The 16,318-nt window shown below is 33.8% G+C and overlaps 1 protein-coding gene across 1 annotated transcript in view; it reads left to right on the top strand.

The window, feature by feature from the left end:
• The window catches only part of LRP1B (LDL receptor related protein 1B), a 1,636,277-nt gene that overhangs the window by 928,041 nt on the left and 691,918 nt on the right, over nucleotides 1–16,318 (top strand). Inside the window, exon 21 of the mRNA XM_026453105.1 lies at nucleotides 10,749–10,931. Coding sequence (XP_026308890.1) covers nucleotides 10,749–10,931 — 183 coding nt within the window. The remainder of the gene's footprint in view (nucleotides 1–10,748; nucleotides 10,932–16,318) is intronic.

The following is a 16,318-nucleotide window of genomic DNA, read 5'->3' as shown; positions in this document are numbered from 1 at the left end:
CCTGATATTTTTGACTATTTTTAATAAAGCTATGGATTGTTTTCTCATAAAATACAATTAAAGTAAAACTTAGGTTCTAATTTTAGAGACATATAATATCTATTTTCAATGAAATACAAATTGTCTGGCTTAACTTTATTCTCTCACAGATTGATTTATTTTCCTTAGAATAAAATACCACTGAGATATATAAACAGTGTTAATTATTAATGGATTTTATCCATAGGAAACCTCTTTTTGTTTTCCAAGGCAAAATAACTTTTTAAAAGTCATTTTAACCTTAATACTGAAACCAACTTTCACATCAAAATTAAAGACAACTCAAGGCTTTTGAATCACTTAATAACAAAGTATATTTCTAACAATGTGCTTATCATGAAAATTAAAACAAATCCAATAAATGTAATGTAAAAAAATAAAATATTAGAACATGGTTCATAAGAATAGAAAGAAAGAAGCGAATTATCTTTATTTTTACTATGCAGAAAATTGGTATTGGGTCCACATGTATTTCTGGATAAATTTAGCTTTTTTTATTAAGAGGATTATTATGCACTTTGACATCAGAGTAACATCCTTTGCTTTGTTAAAGATATAATTAATAGTGTAAAGACATAATTTTAATGAAGAACCTCAGCCTGTTGTCCTGCTCTTTGAGCAGAGCTTAAAAAAATGACAAGTCAATTACTTTCCATCGTCTTTAAATTCTGATTCCCTATTCTCAAGTTATGATTAATGACTATTAAAATGGTAGGATTTCAGGCATTCAGCAAAAATAAACAACATAGAAACAAAAGATATGAGTAACCTAAAAAAGAATGACTTCACTCCTCCATAATGAGATATGTCCATGCTTTTGTGATAATGAAAAAAATAAGCAATGGGATAAAGTGCTGCCTTTTCTTTGATAAGTAGTTGATATTTAGCTTCCTTTAGAACCTATTTGACCTGTGAGCATTTGTTTTCTTATTTATATGAAGCTTCAGCTGAATTTGCATTTAGATATTATATTCTTTCACTATACTGAACAGATCATTCACTTTTTGTTAGGATATTTATTTGAAGTCTAGGTTGGCATTTGTGCATGCATGGGCTACCTAAGGAAAATGTATTGCCATTATGTACATCCAAAATCTTTTTACAAATAACTTTGATGCCTAAAAGCATCCACATAAATTAATGCAATCGCAATCCTCTGTGCATTTAATACTGTGCATTTAATACTCAGGAACATTCTGGTATCAGAATATATATACACACACACACACACATACACAATATATATATATATTCTCTCTATATATTTATATATGGAGAGAGAGAGTGTCTCACTCTTTCACCCAGGATTGAGTGGACTGGCACAATCACAGCTCACTGAAACCTAGAACTGAACTCAAGCAATCCTCTCCTCTCAGTCTCCTAAGCAGCTGCATGCCGCCATGCCCTGCTAATTAAGGTGCATGCCACCATGCCCTGCTAATTAAGAAAAAAAAAAAGTATAGAAACAGAGTCTCACCATATTGCCTAGGCTGGTCTCAAACTCCTGATTTCAAGTGATCCTCCTACTTCAGCCTCCCAAAGCACTGGAATTAAAGGAATTAGTCATTGTGCCTAGGTTGTTATTGTTGATATGTATGTACTTGAATATCATATTCTGTGAATCACAAACAATATTTAGAATAGTTTAGAACAAGGGTGGGAAAACTTATTCTGTAAAGGATCAGACGGTAAATATTTTAGGCTTTGCCTATTGCAGCTACTCAAAGCTGCCGTTGTAGCATGGTAGCAACCCTAGACAATATGTCAGCAAATGAGCGTGTCAGGGTTCCAATAAAACTTTATTTACACAAACAGGTGGTAGGCTGGAATTAGTTTGCAGGTTGCAGCTTGCTAACCCCTCATTTAGAATACAAGGAGACATATTATAAAGATCTGTAATATTGAATAATCCTACACCCGTATATTATAGAATATCAAATTCATGGGACAAAGGCAAAAGGGAGAAGAAAGGGCTGAAGTAAGAATAAATAAATTATTAATAATTTTTAAATTATGTTTTCCATCCCTCCCTCACAGAGGTATCTCATAAGTATGTGCTTATGCACATTATTTCTACAAAATGTTTGACATCATTTTTTAAGATCAAATAATATCTTTTCTTCAGTTTTTTCCTAGAAAATATTTGCTACCATTGAGCACACTGGTAAACCAATCGGTCATTTCCAAATGTAGCCTATCCACATTGTAATTTGTTTTACTTAATATTTGATAACTAACATATCTGTTACATTGATTGGTTAATACAAGCAGTGAATGGGAAACTTGGTTTCGCCATTACTTTACATAGCCAATTCAGCAGATTAATGCATCTATTCACTTACATTTAGATAATGTAAGAGTTCATCTTTCTTCTGATACTTATTTACATTTTAAACAAAATGTTCATGGTGTTCTAGATGTTAAAATGTAAAATTTTAATGAACTAAGTCAATGTTTTATGTAGATATTGCTTCGATAATACTTTAACTTACTAGGGTAATATTTAGAACTCTACATCGAAGCTTCTGTTTCACCTTATTATTTGAATGTCTGTTTTGAACACTAAAGATAATTTAACTTCTGCCTAGTTATCCACACATTATTTTCCATTCCCTTCTATTAAACTTTTCTAACTGACTCAGACAGTAAACATATATAAAGACTTAAGATCATGTGATTTTTTTTCACTTATCATTAAGTCCTAAAGTCTATGTACTCATGATGAATTTAATGGTTTCATCCAACATCTTATCAGGATAATCTCTAGTGGTGACTACATATAAGGAGGTAAAAGGAGTTTGTTGAAATTAAAGGGAAAACACAAAAACACATGCTCTGGATGTGTGAGGTTAAAGTTAGGGAAGTGACATATGAATAATAAAACAAGAGATTGGCAAATCCAGATGACCTATAGGCTGTCATGAAGGTCCAATGGGATAAGGCCCAGTTGATTTAAGAAGAAAGACTTAGGCTTGACTACATTGTTAGTTCACAGCGGAGATCATACTACCATCGAGTAGGCAGCATCCCCTAGGGAGTTTATCCCACGTTACATAGAAAAGAGCAGGGCAGTGTATCCTCACCAATCCCAACACAAACCAGTTAGCCCAATGTCTGGGAGGTAGCTTTTAATAAGCATGTGTCTGCTGAGGATCTCTAGAAACTGAGGGCAGGCTAAATTCCTTAGCGGGGTATTCAGGTTCTGCTCAGACAGGAACAGACAAATGTATGTCCACATTCTGTTGGTTAACAGAATGAGGCTATGGATGTGCTGCCAGACCAGCTTCTAAGTCATGTCAGAGCTGGAGAAGAGTGTCTGGAGAAGAAATCTGAAGCAAAAGGCTGCCCTAAGTGTGGGATTTATTAAGACATAGTGATTCACAGAAAAGCTAAGAACAGAGCAAGGACTGACACGTGGTGATGATAACGGGGAGCTCTGCACACATCCAACATACAGTGCTTTTTAATTTTCAAAGCACTTTATTATGAATGACAAGTTAAAGGTATAAACTCCATTAAAATAATCAAAAAAGAAAAAGACTTCTCCCCCAGGTTGGCCTCACAATTTAAATATTCCATTGTATTTGCAGCATGATTCTTGGCTATTTTCTCAGGAGGCTTTAACGATTTTTATATACCAAAAAGTATATTCAGAATAAAAATATTTATATCATACATATAAGTTTTGCAATACTAATTTTCATTTTTTTTAACATTAGGAAGAAAACAGGTTTTTTCTGTCACTGTACAGTTGCTAATCTTCTAACTATAAATATTTAGTCCCAATGAATTCATTTAAATATTGGGATAAATTCTACCAGCAGTTGCCACATTTCCTTCAGGGCTCTGTATTTACTTATTTATCAGATTCCCCAGATTGTATGCTTGGTTTAAATAGCTTCGGGGCAAAAATACAATAAAATTGTATTAGTTAAAAATATAACTGGCATCAGCAACATGAAAACATAACAGTAAAATAGCATGCGCATATACATATAAATAGTCATCATTTTAACAATCCATTGGGACAAGCCGTATTACAAAGATAGATTGTGTGCCAAACCCTGAAGCTCAGAAAACTGGGACTCTGGGGAACTATATAGGCTTGAAACTCAAGCTGGAACGGTCATCATAGGTTCTTCAGATGGATGTAGTTTTCCATCCAGAGGAAAATCAACAATAGTTAACAAGTGGATTTCAGATTTGGCAAGAAGGTCAAGAGATAATAAAACCTCATGACTTTTTTCTGTTTTCTGTCAGAAGAGGACAGCATTCCTAAGCATCAACACCCATCCAAGCCTAACAGATAGTGAGAAATGGGTTAGAGATATTTTTAATTTATAGTGAGGGAGTAGAATGAGAAGTGGGAAATAAATCTCAATCTCTCTTTCTCTCTCTCTCTCTCGCTCTCTCTCGCTCTGTGTGTGTGTTAGTCTCTGTGATAGTGGTATAAACTTTAAGTGTCCAAGCAAATAAAATAGATGCATATACATAAAACCCTTATAAATGTGAAGGTTCTTGGAGATTGTATTCTATTTATTGTTTTAAATGGTCTCAAAGTGATCTACCTTAACTGCAAGTCTGATTACATCCAAATCTAGCTGTAACCTTTCTGTGATTCCCAAAAGCCTGTAAGGTTATATCCAAGACATTCAGCACAACACACAAGATCTTTCAAGATCTAGGCCTTGTCCATCAATCTAGCTTTTTCTTTCTCCCCTCTTCTGCGCACACATTACCCAAAATTTTATTAATACTGCTGGCTTCGTGCAGAAAATCTTTTGTTATGTTTAACTTTTTCCCCTGCCTGACTCTTAATTCTGACCCAGAACACTCTGATTAATTTTCTGTCATAGAAATGCCTAGTATGAAATCCCCAAATCCAGGACAGTCTTCCCTTCTGTGTGTTCTCCTGGCATTCTCTCATACCACAGCATTTAAGACATTGCTTTGTAACTACCTACATAGCCTACTTATTTGAATAATCACTATTCTGAAATCTTTTCAAATGCAAAAAATATGCATTCCATTTTGCATCTGGACTCCACTGAAACCCATTTATCTTGTTTTTCTACTTCTACTCAAGTCTTGTAAAATCCGTGTTTTCACAGAGCAGCTGACAAAAACTTTAAGCAATGTAAATTAAATTATATCACCATCACTTCTCTGCTTCAAAAGCTCTAATAGATACCTATTGTGCTTATCTTATCTTAGCATAATTTTTGATAAATCTCTACAAGAGTCAACCCCTACCTACCTCTCAGGTCTCCTTTCACCCGTTCACTACCATTATATATATTTTCTTTTTCTGCAAAAATTAAACTTTTTCCTGCTTTGAGGTCTTTGCAATTGCTATTCCCTCTGTGTGTGCTTTTGTCCTAACATCTTCATGCCTAGCTCTTTCCCATCATTTTGGTCTCACTCAAGTGTCACCTTCTATTATCACCCTTTTTAATATTTTTCCTATAATCAAGTCATTCCTGATGGCAGTCATCAATGACATTGACAATGTATTTCTATTTATTCTCTTTTCTGGGCCTATGGTAAGGTTGTACTTCCTGGGACCTTTGTGGTTGACTGGGACCAATAAGATGGGGCTCCACGCTACGTGACTAGGTTTGGTCAGTGAATTGTGATCAGAAATGACATATCTTCCTTTTGCATCAGATATGAGACCATCCAGAACCCTCGTTTCCCTCTCGCCTGCCAACTGCAAACATTCAAGTTGGTCTCTTATTCATCAGCTTGAGTCTTTGAATGACCACCACAGGGATAGCCCACCCACTGATCTACAGTAGATATGTAAAATGAGCCATAATTAAGCTGTATATATTTGTAAGATGCAGCGATTTTGTGTTGATCTGTTATCACAGCGTAACCAGTCTATTATTCTCTGTTATACTATTTATAATATTACTCTCATCCATTTTCTTCACAGCACTTATGACTTTCTTAAGTAATTTAGTTGATTTTTTGTATAATTATTTATTAAAAGCCTATATGCTCCCTTCTTTGCTCATGTTCAAGTTTTATGAGAATAAGTCTGAACTGATGGTTTCATGGTGTGGTGGTGAGCACTCTGGACTTTGAGAGTAAGTCTCTGTCTTATTCTTTGCTCTATCTCAGTGCCTAAAAACTGCCTGCCAGCCGGGCACAATGACTTATGCCTGTAATCCCATCACTTTGAGAGGCCAAGGTGGGTGAATCAGCTGAGGTCAGGAGTTCGAGACCAGCCTGGCCAACATGATGAAACCTCGCCTCTACAAAAAAAAAAAAAAAATTAGCTAGGCATCATGGCGATGCATTTAGTCCCAGCTTCTGGGGAGGCTGAGATGGGAGAATCGCTTGAACCCAGGAGGCAGAGGTTGCAATGGAGCCAAGATTGCACCATTGCACTCCAACCTGGGCAACAGAGCGAGACTCCATCTCAAAAAAAACAACAAAAAAGAAATGCCTGCCATGTTGTGATACTAGTCTGCCTCACACAACAGGTAATGTATTGAACTTTTTGTAAAAGAACAAATTTTATCATGATCTTACAATAGCATAAAATAAATGATAAATTTTATTAGAAAACAAACAGGCTGAACAGCAATGATTTAAATATGAAAATGAGTTTATAAATACTTTTTGATTATATGAATGAATTCTATTTTTGTTCTTGAGTTTTTATATGAGAAAAACCATACAAGAAGTTAAAAAATAGTACAATCATAAATCTGAGCAGACTCTAAAATTTATGTGGGTTTGAATCTCATCTCTGCTACTTATGTGCATAACTACAGGAAAATTAATCATTTCTGTAATATGGGATGCTTTCAATAGGCAATTCCATTTATTTATTTGAGACAGAGTCTCCCTCTGTCCCCCAGGCTGGAGTGCAGTAGTACGATCTTGGCTCATTGCAATCTCTGCCTCCTGGGTTCAAGTGATTCTCATGCCTCAGCCTCCCAAGTAACGGGGATCGCCGGCATGAGCCACCACACCTAACTAATTTTTGTATCTTTAGTAGAGACAGGGTTTCACCATGTTGGACAGGCTGGTCTCGAACTCTGACCTCAGGTGATCCATCTGCCTTGGCTTCTCAAATTGCTGGGAGTACAGGTGTGAGCCACTGTGCCTGACCTATTTATTTAATTTTAATCAAAAGGAGCTGATGATTGGTCCTTTTTCCACTGGGTTCAATCTAATGTAATTAATGTAAAGCATAAGCAAAATGGAATGCCATCTAGGCTGCCGTATCCATGCAAGGTACACCGATGGGAGATAAACACTCAGAGAAATGTGAGGTCTTGGCATTGCTGTTGAAGACCACCTTGAGAGTCAAAAGCTCTAACTTTCTGACACAGGAAAAAAATGCATATCAATAAAAAGCATCATGTATTATTTCTGAGCTTTTGTAAATCCCCTAAAATCTACTCATGAAGTTTCTGAATCTACAGACCCAATCCTAGGTATTTTTTTTAAAGGCAAATGAGTCCTAAAAATCACATTCATTAGCTGGGATTCCACGCCTGGAATCCCAGCACTTTGGGAGGCTGAGGTGGGAGAATCTCTTGAGGCCAAGGTTCAAAAAAAGAAAGAAAATCTCCAGGTAAATATAACATTTGTATTTAAATTTATAAGGTAAATATTTATTTAGAATAAGAAAACAAATGAGTGGATTAACTTATGAAGCACAAATAAATCAAGAAAATTGTTATCCTCTTTAGGTTTGAAAGTTCACAATATTAAATTGTATTTTCTTCTTCGGACTATACCCTTGTTTTATGTTATTATAATACAGTTGTTTGTGGTGACCCTTAATAGATGTTATGCCAGCATACAGATGTTTAGACATGGGTAGCTTAAGAAGAAAAAAAGATTAATAAATCAAACAATAGCAAGCAAAGCAAATGGAAAAAGCCTTACACAATAACAGCATACTCTCTCTCCTCAAAGATTCTGCTTTGATATTTATAAAAGGAAGGTGCTAATGTAACTGAGTTTGGCCACATATAATACAGGTAGCAGTTGTTAACTTTGCAAGGATGCCAACCCAAGACTCTCCCTAATTTTCAAGGTACTGGAGAGTCTAGGTTTTTACTGAAAATTCTCAGATTTTTAAAAGACCAATAGTGTGTTTGTTAAATTGAACATACTGAGGAACAGTTTCAATACATGAGCTGCCAGTCTTTGACTCTTATGTTGGAGAATGTAGAAAAATCAATAGATTACATCTTCCATTCTTTATTAAATATTTGGAATTTCTGACAATTACCTGAAATACAATTTTTAAATGTTATTGGTTGAGCTCATGCTGTAGGCTATAAAAGTCTGATGAGCCAAGGCATATTTTGTTTTGTTTTTGAGGAAAGTTAAGTAGAAGGAAAAAAGAACAAAAAGCCCTTTCATTGCTGCATGGAAGCTGGCCTCTTCACCATAAAATGATGCACAGAGCTGAATGGGCCTTGGAGGTCTATCTGAGTTGTCTCTTTTCTTCTTCCTGAATATTGAGCTAACGTAGGATTTTCAAGTTATAGCCTAGGCTTAAAGACTTCACAATATCTTGTTTATGAAACCAGTCCCCAAATAATTCTTTACAACTATAGTAGCTATGTCATACAGTCATCCCTCCATATCCACTGGGGATTGGTTTCAGGACCCTAAAGATATCGAAATTCAAGAATGCTCAAGTTTCTTATATGAAATGATGTAGAGCTTGCATGTAACCTATGCACATCCTCCCATAATATACTTTAAATCATCTCTGTGTTACATATAATACCTAATACGATGTAAATATGATAAAAATAGTTGCTATACTATATCGTTTATTGATTTTTCTTTTTTATTGTTGCATTGTTATTTCTCATTTTCTTTTTCCAGATATTTTCTAAATACATTTGTTTGAATCAATGAATATATTTCTACATAGGGAACTCTACAGATGCTAAATAAATATGGTGGGAAATTGCTATATCACATTGTATATATATCTTGCCCTTGTGCACAGACTTTACCATTTTATTGATTGTGTGTGATTGATTGTGTGTGTGCAAACCAAGAACTTTTTCTAACCATAAAAGATGGTATGTCCAAAGTGAGAATGAATTAGATAGCTAGAATACTAGAAAAATAAAGTTTTTGTTTTGGGAAGGGGATTTAAAGCAAGACAAAACTCAATGCTTTACTAATTGTATGTGTTCTTAGCAGTGATCACTTTTGAAAATTAGTCCTAATGGTTTTCTATAAATTACAATTCATGGTTTTGACCAACAGAACTTCTTTACCCTTGCTTACACAGAGTTGTTTCTCCTTGGTTATTTGTCGGTTCAGCATTACTGCACTAGCAATATTTAGGATGTATGGTCAAGTCCATCTTGCACATCTTTATAGTGTTGTATCACTTGACAGATTATAGTTGCTGAAAGTCTTTAAATAAAGAAAAAATACAGAACTAAACCATTTATACTATAGAAAATAACAGCAACAAAACTTTGTAGTTGAATCAATCCTTTATAGGTATCTAATTTAATTCTCACGTCAACCCTGTTGGTGCATTCGCACTGAACAAATAGAAGTCTCAAAAGAGTAAATGACTGCTTTGGTGATATCAGTGTTGTTATTAGCTTTGACATTAGATTAACCTTAATTTATAACCATAGATATCTACCAAACCAGTCCAATAAATAATGAGAAATTCACTTGAACCTGCTTCAAATTTATCATAATTATAAAGATCAATTGCTGCTATAGGTAGCTTATATATTAATTGCTGGATAGAGCTATACAAGGTACACAATAAATTTGTTACATTAAAACTTTGATCTAAAAATATCTACTAAAATATTTATTTGCCATAGTATTTGGAAATACAGGTTAATATATCATTAGACGTTAACACAAGTTTTAATAAGCTGCAGTTCAGTCATGTTATTCAATTGTTAAACTGCCAAACATCTGTATCCCAACATTTATATTTTCTTACTTTTATTTATGTTTACCTGCAGAATTTATCCTGTATATTTAATCACCAGATTTGGGGCAATAATGTTGCCTGGTCATTGTTATAAATTATTAATTGATATATTTGAATGTATAGTATTTCATTAAATTAAATTCTTAACATTTAAGTGTCTATTCTGATTCTAGAATTGAAGTCCTATGTCCAGAAGTTATATTTATTACCTGATTTTTTGTATCTGTTTCTCAGAATTTTGGATGCTATTTTTCAAAGATTTTGTTAGTCAGAAAGTACTTATTAGTTTTTGGTTATTTGCTTCTTAATAATTTGAAAGAAATTACCTAGAGAAAGATAAGAAAATCAGCCAAGGTCTTATCATTAAGATTAGAATGTATAACCTAATTTATGTGTCTTAGAGAAAAGCCCTTGAGAGATCTCGTCCTTTAGACATGAGTAAAAACCACAACAGAATATCCTCAAATTATCTTACTTTTTCTTTTCTAATGTACATAGTACTTTCAGAAATTTTAGGGGAAGCAAGAAACATCATTTTCTCTGACTATTAATGTTATTTAAATGAATTAGAAAATACTAGAGAGATTTATACCTATTAACCATCTAAAGTAAAAATGTATTCTCTCTAGCACTATAATAATGCCTGAAGAAAGAAAAAAATGTGAAATAAAAACAACCAACAAGTAAAATCATAATTTCTCTCCTATCTTACCCCCCTCTGCTTCTCTCTTCTTCATTTCAAATTAAGAGATTCATTCTCCTGCTGGTTGTAATGGAAATGAATTTCAATGCCACCCTGATGGTAACTGCATTCCTGATCTGTGGCGCTGTGATGGAGAAAAAGATTGTGAAGATGGTAGTGATGAAAAAGCTTGCAATGGTACCATGCGATTGTGTGACCACAAAACCAAGTTTTCCTGTTGGAGTACAGGTAAGTGAACATTGCTTTTGGCTTCTATTGGGGCTCCCTGAGTGTAGAATCCTTTTGGCCCATCTTGACTCTGTATCTCAACTTTGTAAAAAGTAGTCTTATATTTCTGGTAGATGTGCTCATGTATAATAATAGTAGTTAACGTTTAGGGAGAACTATCAATGGGGCCAGAATAATTCTATGACTGTTTTCTGCATGAATTCATGAGGCAAGGAGAAGTTTTTAACTTGCTCACGCTCACAGAGCCAACATGTCAGATTTAGGATTTTATTTGAATTTATTTATTTATTTATTTGACATTTGGGATTTTAAACCAGGCAATCTGGAATACAGAATCTGGAAATTCAGAATCAAGTGAGAGGTAAGTATGATAAACCAGCTGGCAGCATTTCTCTTTCTGTGGATAACGCCTCACCCTAAAATTTAAATGAAGATGACTTAGAAAAGAAAGGCAGAATTATATGTATTTATTTTCAACTAATTTCCTAAATATTACTGTACTATTGCTTAATTCCGTTATGACGAAGATACTGGCTGCCATTTAAAGCTTTGATCCAAGAGTCACTGAGGCTATTATTGTGTTTTATAAAGATACCCTATTACTGTGACTGTTCCATTTTGGTTTCATGTGCATGTGCGTGTGTGTGTACAAATAGGAAACCAAAATGGAGAAGTCATAGTAATAGAATATCTTATATTTTACTATGTTTTACTATATATACTGGAATCCAGTTGAAATTATAAACTTATTTTCTTCCCTCTTTATGCCAGCTGATGTGTTGAAGTTTAGAGAAAAGTAGATTACAATGAGCTATTGTGGTGTAATTTGTGAAATGGTTGGTATCATCCTCCAAATAATCCATGGAAATAATTTTCTGTAGATTTCAGGATATCATCTCTGGAATCTCTCTTTGATGTGAAATTGTTTTTCAGTTGCCTAATCATGAGCTCTTAGTGATTTATTTTGCTCCCTATTTTTACATATTCTAACAAAAAGTACAAATGAGAACTAAAAGGTATAAGAAAACACTGTGAAAACCACATGGCTGATGTGCATTTAAAGGTATAATAAGGCACTGTCTTTCTTTTCTTAAACATGCCTCTTGGTTACAATTAAGGATTCCAATAAGAAATAAGAAAAATAAATGCAAGCTAACATAGGCATAGATAAATACATACTCCTGAGGCCTGTTCCTAGCAAGGAAATTGTGTTTCCAAAATGTTTTTTTCATCAATGTTTTTCACAATTATGTGACTCATTTCAATTGCTACATAAAGACTCATAATTTTAGGGTACTTTGTTAGAAAAAAATGTGATTTTAAGTTTAGAAATGATCTTTTTGGAACATGTATTAATTGAAAATTAATAGATGAATTATTGTCGAATGAATTATTGATGGCATAAATAGGTTTTATTTAATAAGGCAATTCTAATGCCAAAGAGCCAATTATTTGGCTCGAGTTAATACACTTCAAAGCATAGGTTGTGTATATTTTCTCCATATAACTTCTGGCATTTTCTTGATTCTATTAATCTTAAAATATAGCAGCTAACAGTTTTTAAAACTTAGGTAAAAGAAACTGGCAAAGCTTTGTTAAAACAAAATATAAACCAATATGGAAAATCCTGAGTTTCAACTACTTGGATATGCTATTAAAGCAAATTTAGATGCAAAACATAAAACCAGGCTACAATTTCTCTATACATAAATAAATTATAAAGAGATTCACAGTAATGTAAATTCTCAAAGCTATGTGTTAGTAAAAACTAGTTTGAACTTTCAGTTGAGAAAAAAATAATTGCAGGCAAAGCATGTAAATAATACATAGTATGGTTAAGTAAATTTAACAGAATATTCTAAGTGCTTGTGATTTATTTTAAAATGTGTATTGATATTTTGCAATTAACACTTATAAAACAACTTCCTGTGAATATGGTTCAACATAAAAATAAATCTGAAGTATGATGAGGAAGGCTGGTTATCTTTAGAGAACTGAATTTTCTGAGACACTTTTATATGTGGTGACTTGAGATTTGGATTATCTGTTTAATAATGCTGTTAATTAAACATCAGATGTTTCTAACAAATAGTTTTTAGGTAAGCAAAAATTTAATGTAAAAAGAAACTGTGATAAAACATATGTTTCACTTTAAAAGAAAAAAGTGAAAGTTAATAATTTATCCATCTGCTTCTAATTTGATCTGTGTTTTGGATATAGTAAACCACAATTTATCCAACTTCGGAAGAGTTGCACAGTTACAAAGTCACATTTGTGGTAGACTTCTGTGAACATTGCAGTCGTTAAAATGAACCACAAATATAAGCAATGGTTTAAAATATGTATTCATCTACAAACCTTTTGATATTTTTTCATTTATTTTAAATTCTCAGTTTTACAAGCTGCAAGACCTTTACCCACAATGTTCAATCCAGAGTTCATGATTATTTTCAAAGATTTTTAAAATGTTAGTTTGAACATTCAAAAGTTTTCAGGCTAATTAATTTATATATAGTAGTTAGAATAGCTTTTTAATACATAAATTGTCATCTATTGGTGTTCAAAACATAGGCACATTCGGTGTTTATATTCCTATAAACATGAGAATGAAAGCTAACTTCAAGTACAATACAACAGTCATCATTTAAGAACTTCTAATCTCAAAGGACCTATTTTTGACCAAGAAGTGCATTGTGCCACATCTGTTCTCTTATACTCCAGACTAACAAATAGCAGTTGTATTGTAACTGGGGAAAACGGAAGTGTATTTTCAGTCACTCTGTCATGGAAAAGAAACTCAGAAATGCTATTCTTCAGATTAGAAACATTAAAGAGAAGTTTGATATTACATAGTGATGGCAAAGTACCAGGAAAATAGGCCCTGCAGCTGTTTGTAGGGATGTAAATTTAATCCTTCTGTCTTACTTCTAGAAATTCATGTAATGAAGAGTAGGATTGTATAAGGTTATATATGCACAAAGATATTCAATAAGCCATTTTATTTTTAATAGTAAAAAGTTAGAAATAATATATTGCTTATCAGTAGTGATAGTAATAAATAGTTGTGTATTCACACAAGTAATCTAATGTCATTAAGACAATAAAAAAGGAAGTCATGTGAAGGTGAGACTTCAAGTTTACACTCTGAACTTTCTGCTTCTCTGTTTTCACTTCTCAACACACGGAAGTGATGATAAAATATAACAGGATAAAATAAAGGAGATACTGCCTTATGAACAAAAAATATGTATCTCTAAGTAACAGAAATACAGCACAGTGTCAAGTGGTGAGCTAAAGCTGAGTACCTTATTGGGTTGGATAGTAGGCTAGCAGAAATGAACAGGTACTCAAATTTTATGGTCAATAGAAATAAAGCTGTCCCACATGAAGCTGGGATCTGGAGGCAGGCAGTACTGGAATTCAGAACCTGGAAAGAAACTCCATTTGCTTTTGAAAGGAGAATTGAAAAAAATATATGTATCACTGCTAGTTGCCGCCAGTGATGGTTAGTTAAATGAAGTCCTGTGCCGAAAGAGATGGGAGGACACAGGCATGACAAATAAGCTGAACTTCTGTCTGGCTTGGAGATCGAATCTGATATAAGTCCAATATTGTTTTAGTATAGAATCTCACACAAAAAATACATAAATTGTACTTTTGAACCAAGAGTGCTGGAAATAATGGGGTGGGCCAAAGTCGAAGCAGCATTGCTTGTAGATAGGCACAAGTAAACTCAAAAAGTCAGAGAGAAAAAAATGAAAATTCTGATCCAAGATGAGATTACAAACCAGAATTTTAACATACATGAAGAAAACTATCTCATCAAAATCAGTCATTACAAAATAAATTATTCATGATTAAATGAAAATAAGCTATATGTCTGAAAAGTAAGTTTCAGTAAGTTGAGACTTCCAAAAAGAAAAAGAGAAAAGTTTTACTCTTAAAATGACTAAGAATTCAGCACAGATATGACAAGCAGAATAATTGCAACAGAAAAGGTGGAGAATGAGACTATCTTAGTTCAGGCTGCTATAACAAATTATCATAAACTGAGTTGTTTAAACAACAGACATTTATTGCTCACAGTTCTAGAGACTGAGAAGTCCAAGATCAAGAACTGGGAAACCTGGTGTCTGTCTAAGGCACTCTTCCTGGTTTGCAGATGGCAATCTTCTTATGATATGCGGGTTCTACTCTCATAACTGATTACCTCCCAGTCCTCCCAATACCATCACATTGGGGATTAGGATTTCAACATGAATTTGGTCTGGACACAAACATTCCATCCATAACACCTATAAGAAAAATGTGGTTCAAAACCACAGTGGGATTGCATTCTTTCGACATCAGTTGATTGATAATAAATAAGCCCAGTAATACCCATGTTGGTGAGAGTAGAGAAAGTAGACACTTTGCTTTCAGTGGAGACTGGTGAACCTCTGTGGAAAGCAATATATTTTAATGTTTACAATTTGTCTCCAATTTTACCCACAATTCCATCTCTAGGAATTTATCACATAGATATATTCATGCATTTGAGGAGTGAGATGTGCAAAGATATTTATTTAAAGCTTTATTAAATGTGTTTAATAAACTCAAACCAATACATATATACTCTTCCATGTACATCAAAGTTATAGAAAACTCTTTCAAATTTGACCATATGTTAGGTTTCAAAGAAGTCTTAAAAGTGTTTCAAATAATTGACAATTTACAAAAAGCATTCTCGACACACAAAAAATATTAGAAATCTAGAGTGGAATGATTTTTAAAAATGTATTTGAAAACTAGGATCATAGTTCAAAACAATCAGTAGGTTAATTAAGAAATCATACTTTTTTATTATTATATTTTAAGTTCTAGGGTACATGAGCAGAACGTGCAGGTTTGTTACGTATGTATACATGTGCCATGTTGGCATGCTGCACCCATTAACTCGTCATTTACATTAGGTATATCTCCTAATGCTATCCCTCCCTCCTTCCACCTCCCCACAATAGGCCCCTGTGTGTGATGTCACCCTTTCTGTGTCCAAGTGATCTCATTGTTCAGTTCCCACCTATGAGTGAGAACATGCAGTGTTTGGTTTTCTGTTCTTGTGATAGTTTGCTGAGAATGATGGTTTCCAGCTGCATCCATATCCCTACAAAGGACACAAACTCATCTTTTTCTATGGCCGCATAGTATTTCATAGTGTATATGTGCCACATTTTCTTAATCCAGTCTGTCACTGATGGACATTTGGGTTGATTCCAAGTCTTTGCTATTGTGAATAGTGCTGCAATAAACATACATGTGCATGTATCTTTATAGCAGCATCATTTATAATCCTTTGGGTATATCCCCAGTAATGGGATGGCTGGGTCACATGGTATTTCTAGTTCTAG

The sequence above is a fragment of the Piliocolobus tephrosceles genome, chromosome 11 (genome assembly GCF_002776525.5).
Source record: "Piliocolobus tephrosceles isolate RC106 chromosome 11, ASM277652v3, whole genome shotgun sequence".
Classification (NCBI taxonomy): domain Eukaryota; kingdom Metazoa; phylum Chordata; class Mammalia; order Primates; family Cercopithecidae; genus Piliocolobus; species Piliocolobus tephrosceles.
This window is presented reverse-complemented; position numbering and strand designations above follow the sequence as displayed.